General features: G+C 49.7%; 1 protein-coding gene across 10 annotated transcripts in view; it reads left to right on the plus strand.

Moving 5' to 3' along the window:
* The first annotated feature begins 4,622 nt into the window (after positions 1-4,622).
* DIS3L2 (DIS3 like 3'-5' exoribonuclease 2) overlaps positions 4,623-17,039 on the plus strand; it is a 155,833-nt gene continuing 143,416 nt past the window's right edge. For 2 of the 10 annotated variants that reach the window (XR_014933268.1, XM_015871831.3), the window contains exons 1-2: positions 4,623-4,672; positions 6,410-7,120. Coding sequence is in view for 5 of the 10 variants with exons in the window: in XM_015871831.3 (XP_015727317.2) it covers positions 6,430-7,120 (691 nt within the window). In the remaining 5 variants the exon portion in view is untranslated. Of the gene's footprint in view, positions 4,673-4,782; positions 4,896-5,027; positions 5,389-6,228; positions 6,301-6,409; positions 7,121-17,039 lie in introns of those variants that run through there. The other 8 variants (XR_014933266.1, XM_015871830.3, XM_085513147.1 and 5 more) reach the window with 7 other exon arrangements.

Here is a 17,039-nt window from a genome sequence, read left to right on the forward strand (position 1 = left end):
ACGGCTGTTCCTGCAGTGATGCTGCCTGATCACGTGGGTGATTCCCAGGGGTCCCGTGTCCTGTAAGACCCTCTGGATGTCAGCAGAACTAGGGAGGAATGTGTCCAGGTTTTGGGCACATCCTGCATCTCAGTGCTGATTTGGGGCTCACTGTCCCAGTTTGAGTTTCTCTGGCTGCCTTGGTCCAACGAGCAGCTCCCACTGGAGGTAAGCACCGCTGCAGCATGAGGACGATGCTGTGCTCCTTGCATGAGAAATGTGTGTCCACAGTCACCCTCTGGCAGTCCCAAATTCCATTGCCTGGGAGCGAGCCGCGGGCTGGCGTCTTCCAAGAGACCTCTATGGGGGCTTTGAGGTGACACAACAGCAAGTTTCATCAATTCACCTTGTTTTACAAGATTTCGGCTCTGGCCCTAGAGCAGAACAGGCAGCCCCGGTGACACAAAGTGCAACCGACCCGTCTGGCTCCACGCGACATGCCCCGGGGGAGGCTGCATGGCCACATCTGGGGGAAACACCACCCCAAGGGGGCTGGGTGCTGAGAGACCCCCATCATCATAGGACTGTGGGCACCTCCTCACCCACTGGCTTGGGTTCTTTGTGCCTGAAGTGCTGATGGCAGCCCTCGTCCTGTTTGAACATCCCCGGTGTTTATTTTGGATGGTTCTGCTGAATGAGGTATTACAGGAAACGTTAAGTGGTTTTACATTTCCCCTGTCTCCTTTGGGTCTAGGAGAGGGCTTCGGTCCAGGACACACGCGTGTCCAATAGCCTACAGTCCCCATCTGGGATTGGAGTGAGGATCTGCTCTGATGGATGGGATGGGATGGGAACACACTGCCTGCAAGCAAAGGATCCAAGGGAGCATCCCAGTCCCCTCCCCAGCACCCTGAGCAGCAAAGGACAAAAGAAAACCCCAGACAGAGAATACTGGTTCTTTGCTGGTGTTGGAGGCAGAGCCCAACACCATTTGGGATTTGCTGTGTCAAGGTACCTGGGATGCTCCAGCATCCTCCAGACTTCCTGGGCGTTTCTTTCCCAAGGGGATGGCTGTGCTCCAGGGCTGGAGTGGGAACTTCTCAGACTTCTGTTTAATATCTATATAAAAATTACAAGTTGGGCAATTAGGATGTGCTGAGAGCACACACCGTGAGTCTCCTAATGTGTCAGCTGCAGATGATGTGAATTGCGTTGCCTCCAGCTGCCGGCACTAATCATAGGAGCAGGTTGTTGGGATTTTCCAACCTACATCCCATGTTATTCTTTGTCTTCCCTTTCCCAGATGCTGCTTTGGATAAAAAAAATGGGGGAGGGAGGGAGGGAGGGGCATCTGGGAATATTTTGCCTGCAATAAAGCCCCAACATCAGCTCCATACTGATGGTTTTGGTGCTGAGCATTGCTTTGAGAAGAGCTCTTGGCCAAGGGATGGTGGCTTGGAATGGCCAATACTGGGTTGTTGCTACCACACTTGTTCCAGAGAGTAGGAATGAGGCCACAGGGAACTGAGACTTATACAGAGACCATCCAAAGACCACGGTGGGGATAGACACCCAGCCTGGTCCCAATGTCCCCTTGGTGCCACCCCATATCCCCATGGGCATGTCTATGCCATGTCCTGGTCTGTTGTGGATTGGACGCCTCCTGGCGCAGATGAAGCCCTGAAGCTCCAGCTGCTCTGAGATGATTTCTGAGGAACTGCTGGGAAATCCCATTTGGCATCGGCCCATGGGGCAAAACCATGGACACACCATGGGCTGAGGTGGATGTGAGGGATGCGTGGAGCAGAATCCCTGCTGCTCTCAGGGCTGCAGAGGTCAGAACCCTGGGAATGGCTCCTCCTGGGGCCGTGGTCTTACTGGAGCCAAAATTGGGCTTTCTGTCCTTATTTTGGCACAGGGCCTGGACGACTCCCACGGGGGCGGCTGGGGGCAGGAGCCAGTCCAGAGCTGTGGACGTGCGGGGCTTCACAGCCCCGACCTCCTGCAGCCAGGCAGAACAACAATGCAGGCTTGCACGGACATAATGGCCAGGGCTCGCTTGAGATACAAAGGCACAGGGCTTTCACATGAGGTAATACTGATAAGTTACGCTCTCATTCACCACTCTGTCTGCCAGCCGGCAGTAGATCTGCTGTTCCCTGCTTGCCTTCGCCGGGACGTGCCCGGCCGCCGTGCCCCGCTGCTGCCTGGTGGGAACGGAGCCGTGTCCTGCCCGCACCCCAGCACACCAGAACCCTGCGATTTACCACTCAGAATTTCTCTGAGCATCCCTATGAGGCTTCATCCTGCCTCTGGAATGGGTTCAGCCAGCAGCAAGCCAGGAGGATGCTGAGGATGGAATTGGAAGGCATCCAGGAGGCAAAGCTTGAGGATCCCAACACGTGGCTCTGTCTCTCCTCGATGTCCCCTTCAGCTCCTTCTCAGCTCTTGCCCTCTGTGGTCTGGGCATCCCTGGACAAACAGCCACAGCAGACCCCTCCCCAGCCTGGGGGGAGCTGAAGATGTTCATGCAGATGTTGCTTTGTCTGAAGGAGATGGGAACCCACCAGCCCTGATGATGATCACCAAAGTGGTGATGCGTTTCCCAAGCAGAGGGCCGGGAGAATACTGGAGAAGCTGAAAGACAGGTGGGGCAAGACCACAATGGTTGTGACACAGTGAGCAGATGAGTATCTATTGAGGAGAGAGATGGCTTTTAGCTTATTTCTGGCTGCACTTCTGCCTGCCTCTCCCTGAGCCCCTCCAGCTCGTGCCCTCAGGCATAGTGCCCACTATGCCCACTGTAGCAATGGCAAATGATTGTAGAGTCAGAGAATCGTTATGGCTGGAAAAGACCTCTAAGATCACCTAGTCCAAGCAATGATGAGGCTGTGGCCAAACTCTTCAGGTGCTGCTGCTATTGAGATATTTCCATAGCAGCTCAGAGACCATGAACCCACATCCCTGCTCTGCCCAGGTGGGATCTGGGGGGCAGAACTGCTTGGCTTTCACCCAGGGTTCCTTCCATGCGTCACCCCAGGGCGGCCCTGTCTCCATGGCCAGTCACCCCTGATTAACGCTGATGTAAATGAGCACAGGGTGGGCCTTCGCTGGAGAAGCAGAGGAGCCAAAGCCTTTGTAAGGTGATGAGCCACACGGTTTGCTTCTTGGCTGCGCTGCTGCAACACGTTGGTACAGCCACCGGTGAGTGCCCGGGGGGAAGATGGTGAGATAATGGTGCGCTGTGGGAAGGCAAGCCGGGACACCGGGCTGGGCCTGCTGCTACAGGACCCCAGGGAATAGAGAGAAGGGGAAAAATCTGCCCTTTGAGAAGGGCCGGGAGGCAGCACGGCGGGCTGTGAGGTGTGTGCTCCTCTCTGCTTGACAGCTGTAAGGTAGCAGAGGGAGGGGAGTGAGGCCTTTTTCTGCCAAGGGAACACTTGGGGGCATCCCGTGTGAGGATGTGGGTTGCTGATCGCCTCTGTTTTCCCTGCCATGGTCCATTATCTGCTATGGAAGGAGCAGGGTGTGGTGAAGCTGTGGCAGCTGGTGGTGCCACCCTGTGCATCAGGGAGCCGGGCCAAGCTGCCGGCTTAGCTCTGACCCCACAGGGGTGACGAGGAGCCACAGTGTGACTCAGTGGCATGGAAGGGAGCAGCCTGCTCCCACACGGCTTCACAGCGAGGGGGGCTGTGGGCTCCCATGTCCCCCTGCCCCATCTAAAGGGACGGTGTGGGCCAGCCCTGCACTGCTGGGATGCATGTCAGCTGTGCTGCTAGCAGAGCACACCGATCGCTTTGCTCTGGCATCAGCTGGGAGGAAGAGGGAAAACACTGAAAGGGGCATCCCTGGTGCCAGCGCTGGTTGGGAACAGCGTCCACCTGCTGTCACTGGGGCTGGATGTGACTGTGGCTGGATGTGACTGGGGCTGGATGTCATTGGGGCTGGATGTGACTGGGGCTGGATGTGACTGTGGCTGGATGTGACTGGGGCTGGATGTGACTGGGGCTGGATGTGACTGGGGCTGGATGTCATTGGGGCTGGATGTGACTGTGGCTGGATGTGACTGTGGCTGGATGTGACTGGGGCTGGATGTGACTGGGGCTGGATGTGACTGGGGCTGGATGTCATTGGGGCTGGATGTGACTGGGGCTGGATGTGACTGGGGCTGGATGTGACTGGGGCTGGATGTCATTGGGGCTGGATGTGACTGGGGCTGGATGTGACTGGGGCTGGATGTGACTGGGGCTGGATGCCATTGGGGCTGGATGTGACTGTGGCTGGATGTGACTGGGGCTGGATGTGACTGGGGCTGGGTGTCATTGGGGCTGGATGTGACTGTGGCTGGATATCACTGGGGCACTGCTGCCTTTATGGTGGCATCCCAGCGCACGGGTAGATGTGACGGTCCCGCTGGAGCCATGTCCCTCCTGCCGCTGTCGGCCTGCACAGCCATATCCCTCCGCTTCTGGGCAGCTCCCTCGGCCAACACAGGGCCCGGAGCCGAAGAGCCCTCCGTCCGCACGGCTGCCACAGTGGTGCCCCCTTCGGCTGCTCCATCATAACACTCCCCCCAGCCCCTAACGCTCCGCGTAGTGAGGCCTTGAGGACCTTGCCGCGACCCGTAGCCGCTCCGACCCGGAAGCAGACGGCGGGTGTGCGGACATTTAAACGGAGCGGAGCGGCGCGGCCGGTGAGTGCGGGGCCGGGCTGGGCCCGGTGCGGAGCGGGACCGAGCGGGGCCGGTCCGCGGCCTGGCAGCGTTCGGGGCCTCCGGGCAGCGCTGTCATCGCCGCGGGTGTCGGTGGCCGAGGCCGCTCGTCGGGGTGCGGGTGCGAGGGCCCCGGCTGGGAACCGGGGTCCGCCAGCAACGGCTGCGGTGCTGCGGGAGCTGCGGGCACGGTGATATCGGCAGGGTAATGTCAGCGGGTGTTTGTTCTGTGTAGATAAAGGTGGCAAACTCCCACCTGCCGGAACTGCTGCCCGGCTTTGTGAGTGTTATCTGCCCCTGTTGAACCGGCAGCTGACGTTCAATGTGAGCTCGGTGCAGACCTCCCCGAGCGAGGGTTTTGTAACAGCCGGTCAGTGTGTGTGAAAGGAGCCCGGCTATTGGCCGGCAGCGATGGAAAATGTTAGGAAGGAAGATCTCAAACCACACAAAGAATTTTTCCTATTGATTCAGGGATTTTTAATTTTCGCTCCGCATTGTGCAGCCTGTTCACATCCGGCATCAATTACTTCAGCAAATCCTGTCGTGGCTTGTGCTGCTTCTCTAGGAGGGTCAGGAGGAGGAGGCAGCGCTGAACTGTGCCCTGCCAGCGGTGCTGGGCTTGGACATGCAGAGCGAGGAAGGCTGAATGGGCAGCGTGTCCTTGTTTGAGCTTAAAGGCCGGTTTTGGCGGAGGAAAGGTGAGATGAGGCCTTGAATTCTCACCGTAACGGCTGGGGTGGAATTGAGCTGTTGAGATGCCTTGGAGGAAAAAGAGAGACCTTTGTAATGGAACCCTGCAGGATGCTGCGGTTGCCCTGGTGAACAGAACCGTCGGGTTTTTCAGTCCCTCTTTGGTGGTAGATACAGCAGAAAGAAATCATCGCTATGTCCTGTCCAAGTCAACAATATACCTTAGTAGTCTAACAGTTTAATACATCATTTTGCTTCAACAACTTGCTCTACAGCAGCTGAGGTAGGATTACAGGCTGATGAAGTCCCGTGTTTGTGCTTGCGAAGGTGGAGAGGTCATACACTCTATGGAGACCAGTGCTGGGTGGGGTGGCAGCTAATGCCTCTCTTTGCTGAGAATTCTGAGCTCTTGCAAGATACTGAGATGTGCAAGGGATGAGGTGTTATAATACTGAGGTGTTTCATGTTGGTCACAGTGGGGGCAACTTTGTGGCTAGAAAGACGGGCTGAAATGGTCAGAGTTGGTATTCAGAGCAACTGTTCTATATAATCCCATAGTCTGTTGCTGTGAAGGTGAGGAAGTGTGCAATATTTACTCTTTACTCCAACCTGTAAGGACTCAGTTGTTTCTGAAGGTTTGAAGTTGGACTCAAGACCATCTCCGGGCTGACACATCTGATAGTCTTGTGAGCTACTCCCTTAATTTACCTGGCTGTCAGAAGGCAGGGAGGGGAGGATTAAAGGTGTCAGTCTTGTAATGGAGGTGTGAGCATTGGGACGGAAGTCTTCACTTCCTGCAGCGTGTGGATTGTGGTCACTCCTTGGTCACCACCAGTGTTTTGGTATAGGGCGGCTGTTACCTACACCGTGAAACCCTGTCCCCCAGTGGAGCAGTTAATGGAAGTGGTATTTGTCTAAAGGTCAGTACGTTTCAGTATGTTTGTGTCTTTATCGTAGGTAATTATTTGACATTTTGTTTGAAGAAAATGACCCTCTTTTTTCCCCGTGTCTATTTATAACTCTTTGAAGTCTGGCCCTGTTACTGCACTATGGATCCACTGGGGCATGTAAGAAGTGCTCCTGCCCAAGGTGCCAAGGAAGGATTAAACAAGCCTGCCGTTCCCCAGAAGAACGCTTACGCTCGGCTTGTGCAAAAGCACCACAGCGGTCGGTTCCGGTCCTACATGAACCGTGTTGCACAGAAGATGCAGCAGGAAGACAGCACGTCCAACGAGCACAGCTCGGACCTGGAGCAGCCCCCGCGGAGAGGGCTGGTGAAGGAAAACCTGGCCAGGAATGGGTTGAACGTGCGCAGCTATTCCCCAGTCAGAACATCTCACATGGATCAGCCTGGAGGATTTGAGAATGATAAACCCCAAAGCCTTTTCAACAGATGTCTTCATAGGAAAAATACCAGTGTTAACTCGGAAGGAGACTTGGAGATGGAGGAAGACTGCTATGTCCATCAGCACGGAGCTGCGGCTGACCTGTTAAATACGAGTGATGCCATGGGTGGGCGAGTATCAACCGGCCCGAGACACAGCGCAGCTCTGCAGAAGTCTTCTGGTTCTGATGAAAAGGATGAGGATGACATGTGGAGGAGGAAACATAAGAAACGAGGCAGGTGTCCTGCCAACGCAGATATGGCAGCTGGACACTTGTTGACTGAGTACTTTAGTGGGGATGTGCTGGCAGCAAATGCCAGGAGAACCAGTCTCTTGTCTGCAGGTCAAGTCCAAGGTGAGTTCAAAGTAATGAACTGCTTTGTGCCTTTGCCGCAATTACCCTGGAATTGAATGTGATGTTTTAGCCATGAGTGAGTTAACAGGAGTCAGTTCTACTCTGTCCAAGTGAGTCAGTTCCTACTTACTTACCTGTGGGTGGCTTCGTTCTGATTTACAAGTAAGCCATAGGCCATGTGCAAATGGCTTTGTGTGGAGCCAGCTTGGTGCTGGCAGGACCTAGCCCCCTGGCGTCGGTTCTATGAATGTGGCTGTGCTGCTTCCAGCACCAGCTCAGGACTAGGAGAGCCCAGTTCCTGTGATGTGCAGTCCAAATTAATAAGACCGCTGGATGTGAGTTGGCTCAAGGCAGAGACACGGCTCCCTCTGCATCTCCTCTTTGAGCGCTGCTTGGCTTCTGCAGAGCATCCCAGTCCGTCTGATACTCAGCCTAAGATGCGTGCATGGTATCTAATTCCTGATACAGCGTTGGCTGTAGTGAATCTTGCTGTTAGTAACAAAGCAAACATGTCTTGCAGTAGTACAGTGAATGTCTCTTAAATGTGATGGTCAAGGCAAAAAGCCAACTAACTTATGGAGATTAAGAAAAAAGTTATTAAAACACTCCACAGCATTAACAAGCAACCAAAGCCAGGCAGGTTAAATTTCATCTTCCTATGTAATGGGTTAAAACTTCCTCTGAATGGTATTTATGGCAAAATACTTGGATTGCCTGATCTTATGAGCTACTATGGAGAAGCTCATAAATGTCACTGCATTAAATTCTCTGTAATAAGTCTAAAAGAAATGGGTTTCTCAGCTGGGTACAAGTGGCCTGAGGTCTGTCACAACTTTTGGGTTGGAAATCAAGTATATGCTTAACTCAGTTGCTTGCAAAACTGCCCCATCACTCAATAGCAGCCATGTTCTTTTTGCAGAGCTTGCTTGATTTCCATGGTAAATGTTGTGCTAAAGATGGTAAACTCTGATGTGTCCTTGCAAGGATAACATCATAATTAGATGTTAACACAAATAGATTATGTTAATGTTTGTAGATAACCCTAGTTTGGGGAGTGGGTTTTTTTTTTTGCGTGCCTCATTGTAAAACTTCTGTATTTATCATGCTAGACTGTTATGATAAACTTCATTGCCTTTTGCCTTCAGGGGTCTAATAGCTTTTGGAGAGTAGGGAAGAGCAGCCAATAGATTCCATGCTGATGTTAATTGAGGCTAGTTAGCTTGTTGCTTTACAGAAACTGAATCCAGCACCATGCAGGCTAATCGTGTGGGTATGGCAGGAGGTGTGAGGTGCTGATATGGAGCCATCCGAGCTGATCTGCATCAGGGCTGCCATAGGCCTGGGCTCCTTTCTTTTCCTTCTAATTCACTGCCAGATGCTGAGGCAGTGAGAAGTTCTGCAGGAATGCGTGTTGTAAATCTCACCGACAGCAACGCTTTGTACATGGACTGTCTGCAGCACCCTGGAGGATCGAGGTAAACCAACATTTGACACTGAAATTTGGCCTGAACCCATAAATGTGTTTAGCGTGGAAAGTTGTGCATTCGTTTTATTCATGGGGTGAACTTCAGTGGTTTGTTTGGGCATTGTTCCCTCCCTGATTCTTTGGACTTGGTTTGGGATTTGTATCTTTCTGCTGTGGGAGAAGCGCGATGCTGTCGACCTTTCCAACCCCCATGGAAAGTCCGTCTGGTATTAGGAAAGCAACATCACCTGTCCAAAGAGGAAGCATGAGAAAGGTGTAAGTGCATTAGGAAGGCTGCAAAGAGATCCCAGGTTTCAAGGAAATACATTTGTAAAAAGCACATTAAATGGGAAGTCTGGAGATCCTGTGGTTGTAGCCTTGAAAGCAATAGGTGCCTGCATGGGTTTCAGTCTAACAGGAATAACCCAGCTTTCATAATCAAGCACCTGCAGTTCCCTCCTGCTTTTTTGGGAGGGAGGTTTACAGACCCTTTGAAAAACTAGTTATTTATTTAGAAACTTAGTACAGAGACCAAGAGTAGAAAATGTTGGCCCTCGTGTTTGACCTCCCAGGTGGAAAACTCACCCTGTGGGGAAGATTATTGGAAAACTATTTACTTAAGTGACACCCTTCCTTTTCTTCCCTGTGCATAGCTGAGCCTGGTTACACTCCAGAACGCTTGCAGGGATGTGAAAACAGCTTCCTGGGGAGGAAAGAAATAGGAAAAAATAGATGTAATTTGATTCAGCGAAATGTCTTCTGTTTGCTTTGAGTACGTTTTAGCACTCCTGTCTAAGTGAAATGAAGGCTTTGCAATATGCGAGCGCTTAGATATAAGATCTCACACATCACAGTACCAGATTAATATTTTCCCACTTCAAAGCTCGCCTTTTTCTCTTGATGCTGATATAAGTCATATTACATTGCGCAGGCAGGTGTCTGGTTTGATCAGTTTAAATCAAGGCTCGTGAGGCTGTGGTGGCAAGAATTGCTTCTGTCATAGCAGTGAGGCATATCATCTCTTCAGTAGTGACATTTCCTCACAGATTGACTCTGCTCAGGCTGTAGCATGCTTGCTGAAAGGCTCTTTGAGCTTATCTCAAAGCCCAGCGCCTCTCTTTATATTGCTTTGTTTCATTGTCCTCGTCTTAACAGCTCTTCAGCTCAGGTTTAGCTGTGAACCTAAAACTGAGAGTGCCAACCTGGAAGGCTGAAAATCCCCTTTGAGGCTCTGTGCAGTGAGGAGCTGATCCCTGTTCATGTCCTTTTGGTGGTGCAGCAGTTGCTGTAGCCCTGTGGGGATGAGGGGGAAAGCAGAGGGGTTTCTGTGGCTCCAGATGAGCACTGCCAAGCCTTGCAGCTCCCTACCAGCAGTATTGTGCTGTCTGTGGGAAGCAGTGAAGAGCACTGGCTCTTCCAAATGAGCATGTCTTGTTTGGTTCTCCTCTTGCCTTTCCCTGCTTACCTGTTGGTAAGACAAGAAGCTAAGACCTGGAGTCTGCATCTGGAGGGCTGCCTTACAGGAAAAGTAGATTATAAATTGCATGTACATCGTGATTACCTTTGTCATTCTGTATTGCACGGTCCCAAGTCTTGGGGCTAGAAATAGATGTGTAGCAACTAATTGAGAAGCTGATGGTGACAACCTCCTCTGTGGCACCTGTTGTTACAAGGTACTGGTCTGTCAATGCCCTGTCCAGCTGTACTGATATTACCCTGAAAAAGTAATGAGTGATAGGTGGAAAGGCTTCCTTAGGAGCTCTGGTTCTGTGTGAAATGGAGCAACACGTTTAAAACTTGAAAATAGCACTGTCTTGGTGTGAGCTGTAATTAGCAAATGGAACCTGCCATTTAGCAGTAAAGATCCCTTGTCACAGCAGGCTGAAATGTTCTGTTACTCATCAGACTGGTTCCTTCTGCACTGGGTTTGCTGTTTTTTGTCCTTTGGACCTTTCCCCCCTTCTTCACTAGTGCTCAGATGTGGATTTGGGATCCAGGCTTAGAGGTACAGAATCTGGCGCTGTGCTGGTTGGCATCCTCAGGATCAGCACCTACTGCACAGCAAGTGCTGGCATCTTATTTATATATCTTATATAAAAGTGTGTGTGTCCTGTAAGGTTTTACATTCCTTAGAGCTCCCTGAAACCAAAGCATGACTTGAAGCTTTGCAAAATGCATGTGGGCATCTCTGTGCCATGTTTTCTTTTCTGTTCAGAGAGAGAAATTCAGGATCCTATGTGGCTGATTTGTTTCTTCCTTAGTTAAGAGAGGTCTCTGCTGTGTCAGGATGCCCCTTACCTGCTTTTCTGCCTGTGGGGCTTTCATTACAGAGTCCTACCTCTGAGCTCTATGTGGCTTTGTAGTTTTTGAGGCTGTACCACCAACTAATCTTGGTTCTTTTGCTGGCTTTTCCACCTCTCTGCTCTCAGCTCCCCGGGGTTGTGCAGAGGCTTAATGTAGGCTGTCACCATCTGGTGCGTCCAAAGCTTTGCAGCTGAGAGCGCTGGGTTTGAACAACCCTCTGTTGTCCCTTGTCTGAAACATGTGACACAGCTGGGAATAGCACATGGCATTTGTTGTGAAGGATCCTCAGGCTTCAGGAAGACAAAGCTGCATACAGACACATTCTGTGGCTTGTTCCTCCTCTCTGTGTGATCTCTGTAAGCATAACTGTTGTAAAGCCTCTTGTTCTGAAGCTTTTTAAACTGTAGTAAAGCAGAAAATCACTCTGAAATGTCATTTTAAATTATTATGTGTATAGATTTGTATCTAAAACAATTTCTCTGCTGTTTTTTTCCCCCTCCCTCAATCTCTGATCCTTTAGGCTCATTGTTTAAAATTTGCTTTTCCTGAACAGAAAGTCTTTCATGAAGCCTCCTGGGTTGTTTTCTGTTGTTTTGATCAAAGACTGTAAAGGTTTTCCCACTTCAATCCAGCGTTAGTTATCAAAATCTGTTTTCAGGCAGGCTACTGACTGATGTTTTTTATCATAAAAGGCCTTTAAACCCCCTTTTCCCTGAGGACAGAAGTATGGACTCTTCTTGCACCATGTCTGTCATGTGGTTGAGTCTTCCTGAATCTGCAGGAAAACTCTGAACAAATCTGCATAAGAGACGGGTCCTCCAAATGTGGGATACAGCTTAATCTTTGGGAACGCCGTCTCCCTATCAGACTATTTCAAAGGATGCCAGAAACTCCACTACATGAGAGTGGGGTGGCTTTATTGATGCTGAAAGTTTGGGTGGAGCAGGATGCTTGTGCCCCTTTGAAGGCTGATTGCTATGAAATACGTTCTACTGCAGGGCTGTATCAGTACCTCCTTGGGAAGAACACCACCAGCAGCTTTGCCAGGCACTCTCCAGAGGCTCCTCTCACTACGATCTGTGCAGGGTTGTGATGTGGTAGAGCTCTCTTGCCCACCTGCCAGGGTCAGCACGACCCCTGGGCAGAAGCAGCCAACCCCTGGGCAGCAAAATGTCTTGCCTGAAATGTCATGAGATTTCCACGGTCCTCTGATTTGTCTGACATTTATTTGTCCAGTCTGTGATACTTAACCAGCTTGGGCAGCTTCCACGTAGCAGTGCTTCTGGCAAGCAGGCTGGTGTTTAGCATCGTACCTTTAAAAACAATGGTTGTCAGATTGAAGTTACATTTGTGGCTGCAACCCTGACACTTAAGAGGTTCAGCATAGGCTAAGGAAATGTCCTGGAATCGTTTTCCTGTGTGTTTGATGGGCAAAGCTGGTCATGAAATTTGAGGCGAAATCCCAGTTTTGGTTTTTTTTTTTTTGCATTTCCATCATATGCTGCAGTAAATGTTGTTTGTTTCTCAGGATGAGCTCTGAAGGAAGAGCCATCGCTATTCCCTTCTTGCAAGGCAAATGTAAGATAACATTACCTTTAGTGATGAGTCTTCCAGCTCTTGTATGGAGCAATTCAGTGCTTAAGAATGCTGTTATCTCCCTATCTGGCACCAATAAACGTGAGCCAGCGACCAAGTGAAGGCTACAGAACCAGCTCAATAAATGGAGAACGCTGGTTGCTGTGGAAATCTTTTACATGTAGCAAACCTTGCCAAGCTCCATGTGACATTTGCGTGACGTTAATCATTGTAATAAGATATGGGAGAGGAGGGAGAGCTGAATTTACTGTATTGCCCCATCAGAGAAACACTTGAAAAAATAAAATGCTCCTTTCTTTAATGGTTTAGCAGCGTCATCACAAACATAAATTTCTGCACTGCTTTTGATAGGAAAAAATGCTGCATTCCCAAAGCTTGTGCAACTCTATGTTTTTGGCTAGCATCAGCTGTAGTATGTGAGTTAATATCTGATGCATCTTCTCCTGGGGAGGTGAGATCCTGCCTTGCAGTGGCTGTGGTTTTGCTGTGTGATCTCACAGCCGTGTCTGTGCCTGCCGACAGTTCACCTGCTTTTCTTAGAACTCTGTTATTTCTTTTTCTGCCTCCGTTCTCTGGGATCAGACCTTGATTTGTAGCTCTGGTTACTGGGCCTGCCGGTGCAATGCCAGCCTGGAGGAACAATAGCGAGTCCAAGAACTGATTTAAATTTTTAATGACTTTTAAACCCATAATGCAACTTGTCATCAATTTATGTGAGCAAGGGCCTGTTGAGCTCCCTCAGTATCTCTTTGCGAAAGGGTTTGATGATAGCTGTGTGGGTATTGATGGTAGCATGTTAGGATAATAAAATCACATTGCGTGTGTAATGGCTTAAAAGCCGCTTAGCTGGACTAATTAAATGCAGCTATAAATTGAGAATGGTTACCAACAGGTGTGGCTGGTTCCTACGGTGTCACGTTCTGCCCTGTTCTGTCAATAGTCAGGAGGAAAACATGCAAGTATGGCTGGAATTTTTGTATTTTGGATGTCTCGGAGACAGCGGGGAGCAGTGAGTAATGGGGGCAGTTACTGGCAGCAGTCTGCATCGCTGGGTGGACTGGGAGCAGGCAAAACAAAATCCATTTACTGGGCCTGAATGGAGCAGCGCGGGGAGCCCAGCATGGGAAGCAACGTCGTGGAAAAAAGTTTGGAGTTTTTGATGGATTAATCAGCTGAATATCTCCCTCCTGTGAAATGTGACCCAAAGGGTAATGTATGAGCATGGGAACTGCAAGATGGAGTACGGGCTGCCTGTGTCTTTGGTGCGGCAGCAGCAGCTTCTGGAGTGTCATATCCTGCAGTGATGCCCTCTGTTCGGGGAGGATGATGATGAATTGATGGATGTCCATAGGAGGGCCGCAAGGAAGATTAAAACGCTGGGAGTGTGATTGAATGATGTGAGGAACCCTGCTTTACTTATCAAAGATGCTAGGGGGAAGGGAGCTCTCATAAATTGCCTACATGGGGAACAGATGTTCCATAATAGGCTACTCAGTTGAGCGGATTATGATATAATGCATTTGAGGCTAAACAAATCCAGGCTTGAAATAAAGCGCAATTTAGCAGTGAGGGTAAATGACCGCTGGAACAGTTTTACCAAAGCTTGTGGTATGTGGGCTGTTACTGGCACGTTTAAAGACCTTGGTAACAAATTCTGTACGCACAAAGTATGCTGTGGCTCAATCAGGAGTGAATTTCAGAAAGCCCTTTGTCCTCTGCTCTCCATGAGGTCATCCAGCCCTACACCCCCATCACCTCTGGCCTGTTGCTCGGGTAATCTCTGCAACGTCATTTTTGTTCCTTGAGTACCAAGGTAGGACAAACATTGTCAGCTAACTGCAGTTCCCCTGCAGACCCTGCTTGCTGCATGCTGGTGCCCAGTGCTCCAACCTCTGCTCCCGGCCCTGTCCCTGGTGCTGGAGGCCACCTCCCACCTCAGGTCCCCCAAAACTATGGAGTGCATGGCCCCCACTCCCTCCTGTGGGGAAATTCAAGCTGCTGAGAGCCCTTGACTGGGGCAGGATGGAAAAGAAAATGTTGGGATCCACTGAGTAAAATAATGTCTTCAGTGACAAAAACAAAAATTGCCAGGGTGCAGATGGAGAATGTCAACGCGTTGTCAACTTATCTGTGAGTTGCAGCACACAGATGTATGGGGCAGGTCATGCCTTGGGACTATTTCAGGCTTTCTATAGATAAAAGCTGACAGCAGTAGCATGTTTTGTTTCATTCGTGTGTTTTTAAAGCACTTTTTCCACCACAGCACTAAGGACACGCTGTGTACCTACTGGCTTGAATGGGCAGTGTGGGTAATGGTTCTTCAGCTTGTTGTTGTATTCTGCAGCACAAAGGGTAACCTCAAGATATGTCTGAATCTAGAAGCACTTTCATTTCTTCAGCTGTTAACATCTAGTTTGATAGCACCTCCTGTCAGGTGCCTTTCAAAGCCTCTTGACTTCCTCTGATCTCTCAGCGGCTTGCTTAAATCCCAGAGAAATCAAAGAGAACTTTGGCCGTATAATGTTTTCTAAGTATTTCTCTTGAAGTGTTGAACAAGCCTGTTCACATCAGGGCTGCTGGATAAGAGGTTTGGCGGAAGATAATTTGGGCAAAGGAAAGGATGGAGGTCAGGGAAGCAGCCATGACCCACATCCTGGGGTAGGAGGGGAGGCCTGGGGGAGCAGAGGAGCGCAGTCATCAGGCGGAGTAGGTGCTTAGGAGGTCATGAGCAGGGTGGAGCAGGTTCACAGAGAGTCCTGAAAACCAGCAGAGCTGCATCCCCTCCCTGACAACGCCGCTGTGCTGCTGCACGCAGCTGGAGCACAGTAACTATTTTGATAAACTTTTAGCCTATTGCTACTAAATGAGTTTCGTCACCAACTCCTAGTTCAGAGCCTGGAATGGTATCTTTGGCACTTGTGCTCTTATAGTATTTCTACAACACAATCCTTGCTGAGGAATTGAATAAAACTGTGATTACTGCCTACTGAAGGCAAAGTCTTGTAGGCATGAGGATGCATTGGAAGTGTTTTGCAGAGGAAGCATGCTGTTGCAGGTACTTGAACCTGATGTTTGGGAGCAATTTCCACAGCATTGCTTTCCTAAGCAGGAAGAGTCTATTTTGCCTTTTTTCTTCTTTTTTTGTCTTGAAGCATAGGTGCTTTCAGAAAGCCAAAGTCAACGGAGCATTTTCATTTTTTTCCTAGGTCCACGTTGAAATCTCAGGACACGCAACGCAATAGTTTTAGTTGAGAATACACAGTTTAAAGCAGAAAGGTGGTGGCCACATGAGCTTCCCACGGCTCAGTGCTGAGCTGGGTGTGGGTCTGGGAATGTGCTTCTGTCTCTGCTCTTGACTCCCTATGTATCCGTGGACATGCCACGTCACTTATTTACTGCTTCCATCTCTTAAGTGGGATGTTTCCTCCTCAATGACATACTCTAGTGACTGTATTCTGGGAGCCAATTGTAGGGGCACAGAAGCAGCTCGTGGCCCTACAAACTTACTCACGAGCCATGACAGTGTGTCTTTCCCCATCCTGGGAGTCACTCTTGGACACTAAAATTTTCTGTGCGGATTTTGACACTTTCTGCCAAAAGTGTCTGGAGAATCACCCTTTCCAGAGATGCTGGACAGGAGTTCTCTCTAGATTTCCTTCTGGATGCGCAGATGACTCCCAGCTGGACCACAACCCAGAGTGCAAACACAGTCGTGTTCTCTAAAGGAACCGGTTGCTTTGAATTGTTTCTAAAATCACGTTTAAGAGGTGTGTGGGAAGGCTTTTGCTGTTGTCTTGCTTTGTTTTATCTGGGCTATTGAAAGATATAGCTTGGGTTTATGCTGTACTGGGCCCTGATGGTCCATCCTAATGGGTCAGTTGGTGGTGAGCATGGGAGCTAGGTCTGAAGCTGAATTTCAATACATCTTCCTCTCATTTCAGGATATTTGCATGTAATTTACATTTTTTGGGATGACTCCACATACTGAAACGTAGGTCTGCATTGTTTCTCCTCTTTGAATGACTGTTTAATTAACTTTAAACTTAATTACGCAATCTGCCATCTGCCTAAATCCCTACAGTGCTGTGATGTCACCCTCCTTTTCCACTTCTGCCATGATGCTCTTCTTCCTGGAAATCTGCCCTACTTTTACGTTGTTAAGGTAATTTTAAATCACCTGCATCCTTAATTGTTTCTGCATAGGTCCAACAGTCATGTTATAGTAAAGGTTTTTTGTGATAAGGGTAGTGAGGCACGGGTTGCCTGGGGAGGTGATGGATGCCTCATCCCTGGAGACACCCAAGGTCAGGCTGGATGTGGCTCTGAGCACTGATGGAACTGTAGATGCCCCTATTCAGTGCAGGGAGTTGGACCAGATGGCCTTTAAGGGTCCTTGCCAACTCAAATGGTTTTATGATTCTGTGATCAGCCTGTGGCATTCCTGGATTTTTGGGGTTGTGGTACATTACAGGGGTGTGACAGAACCTTCACTTAAGGATTATCTGAGTTTGTTTCATCAGAAAAGAATCTATTTTTTTATTTTCTTGTGATAAG

This window comes from Coturnix japonica, chromosome 12, assembly GCF_054131305.1.
Source record: "Coturnix japonica strain WE chromosome 12, WE-NBRP24, whole genome shotgun sequence".
Taxonomy (NCBI): domain Eukaryota; kingdom Metazoa; phylum Chordata; class Aves; order Galliformes; family Phasianidae; genus Coturnix; species Coturnix japonica.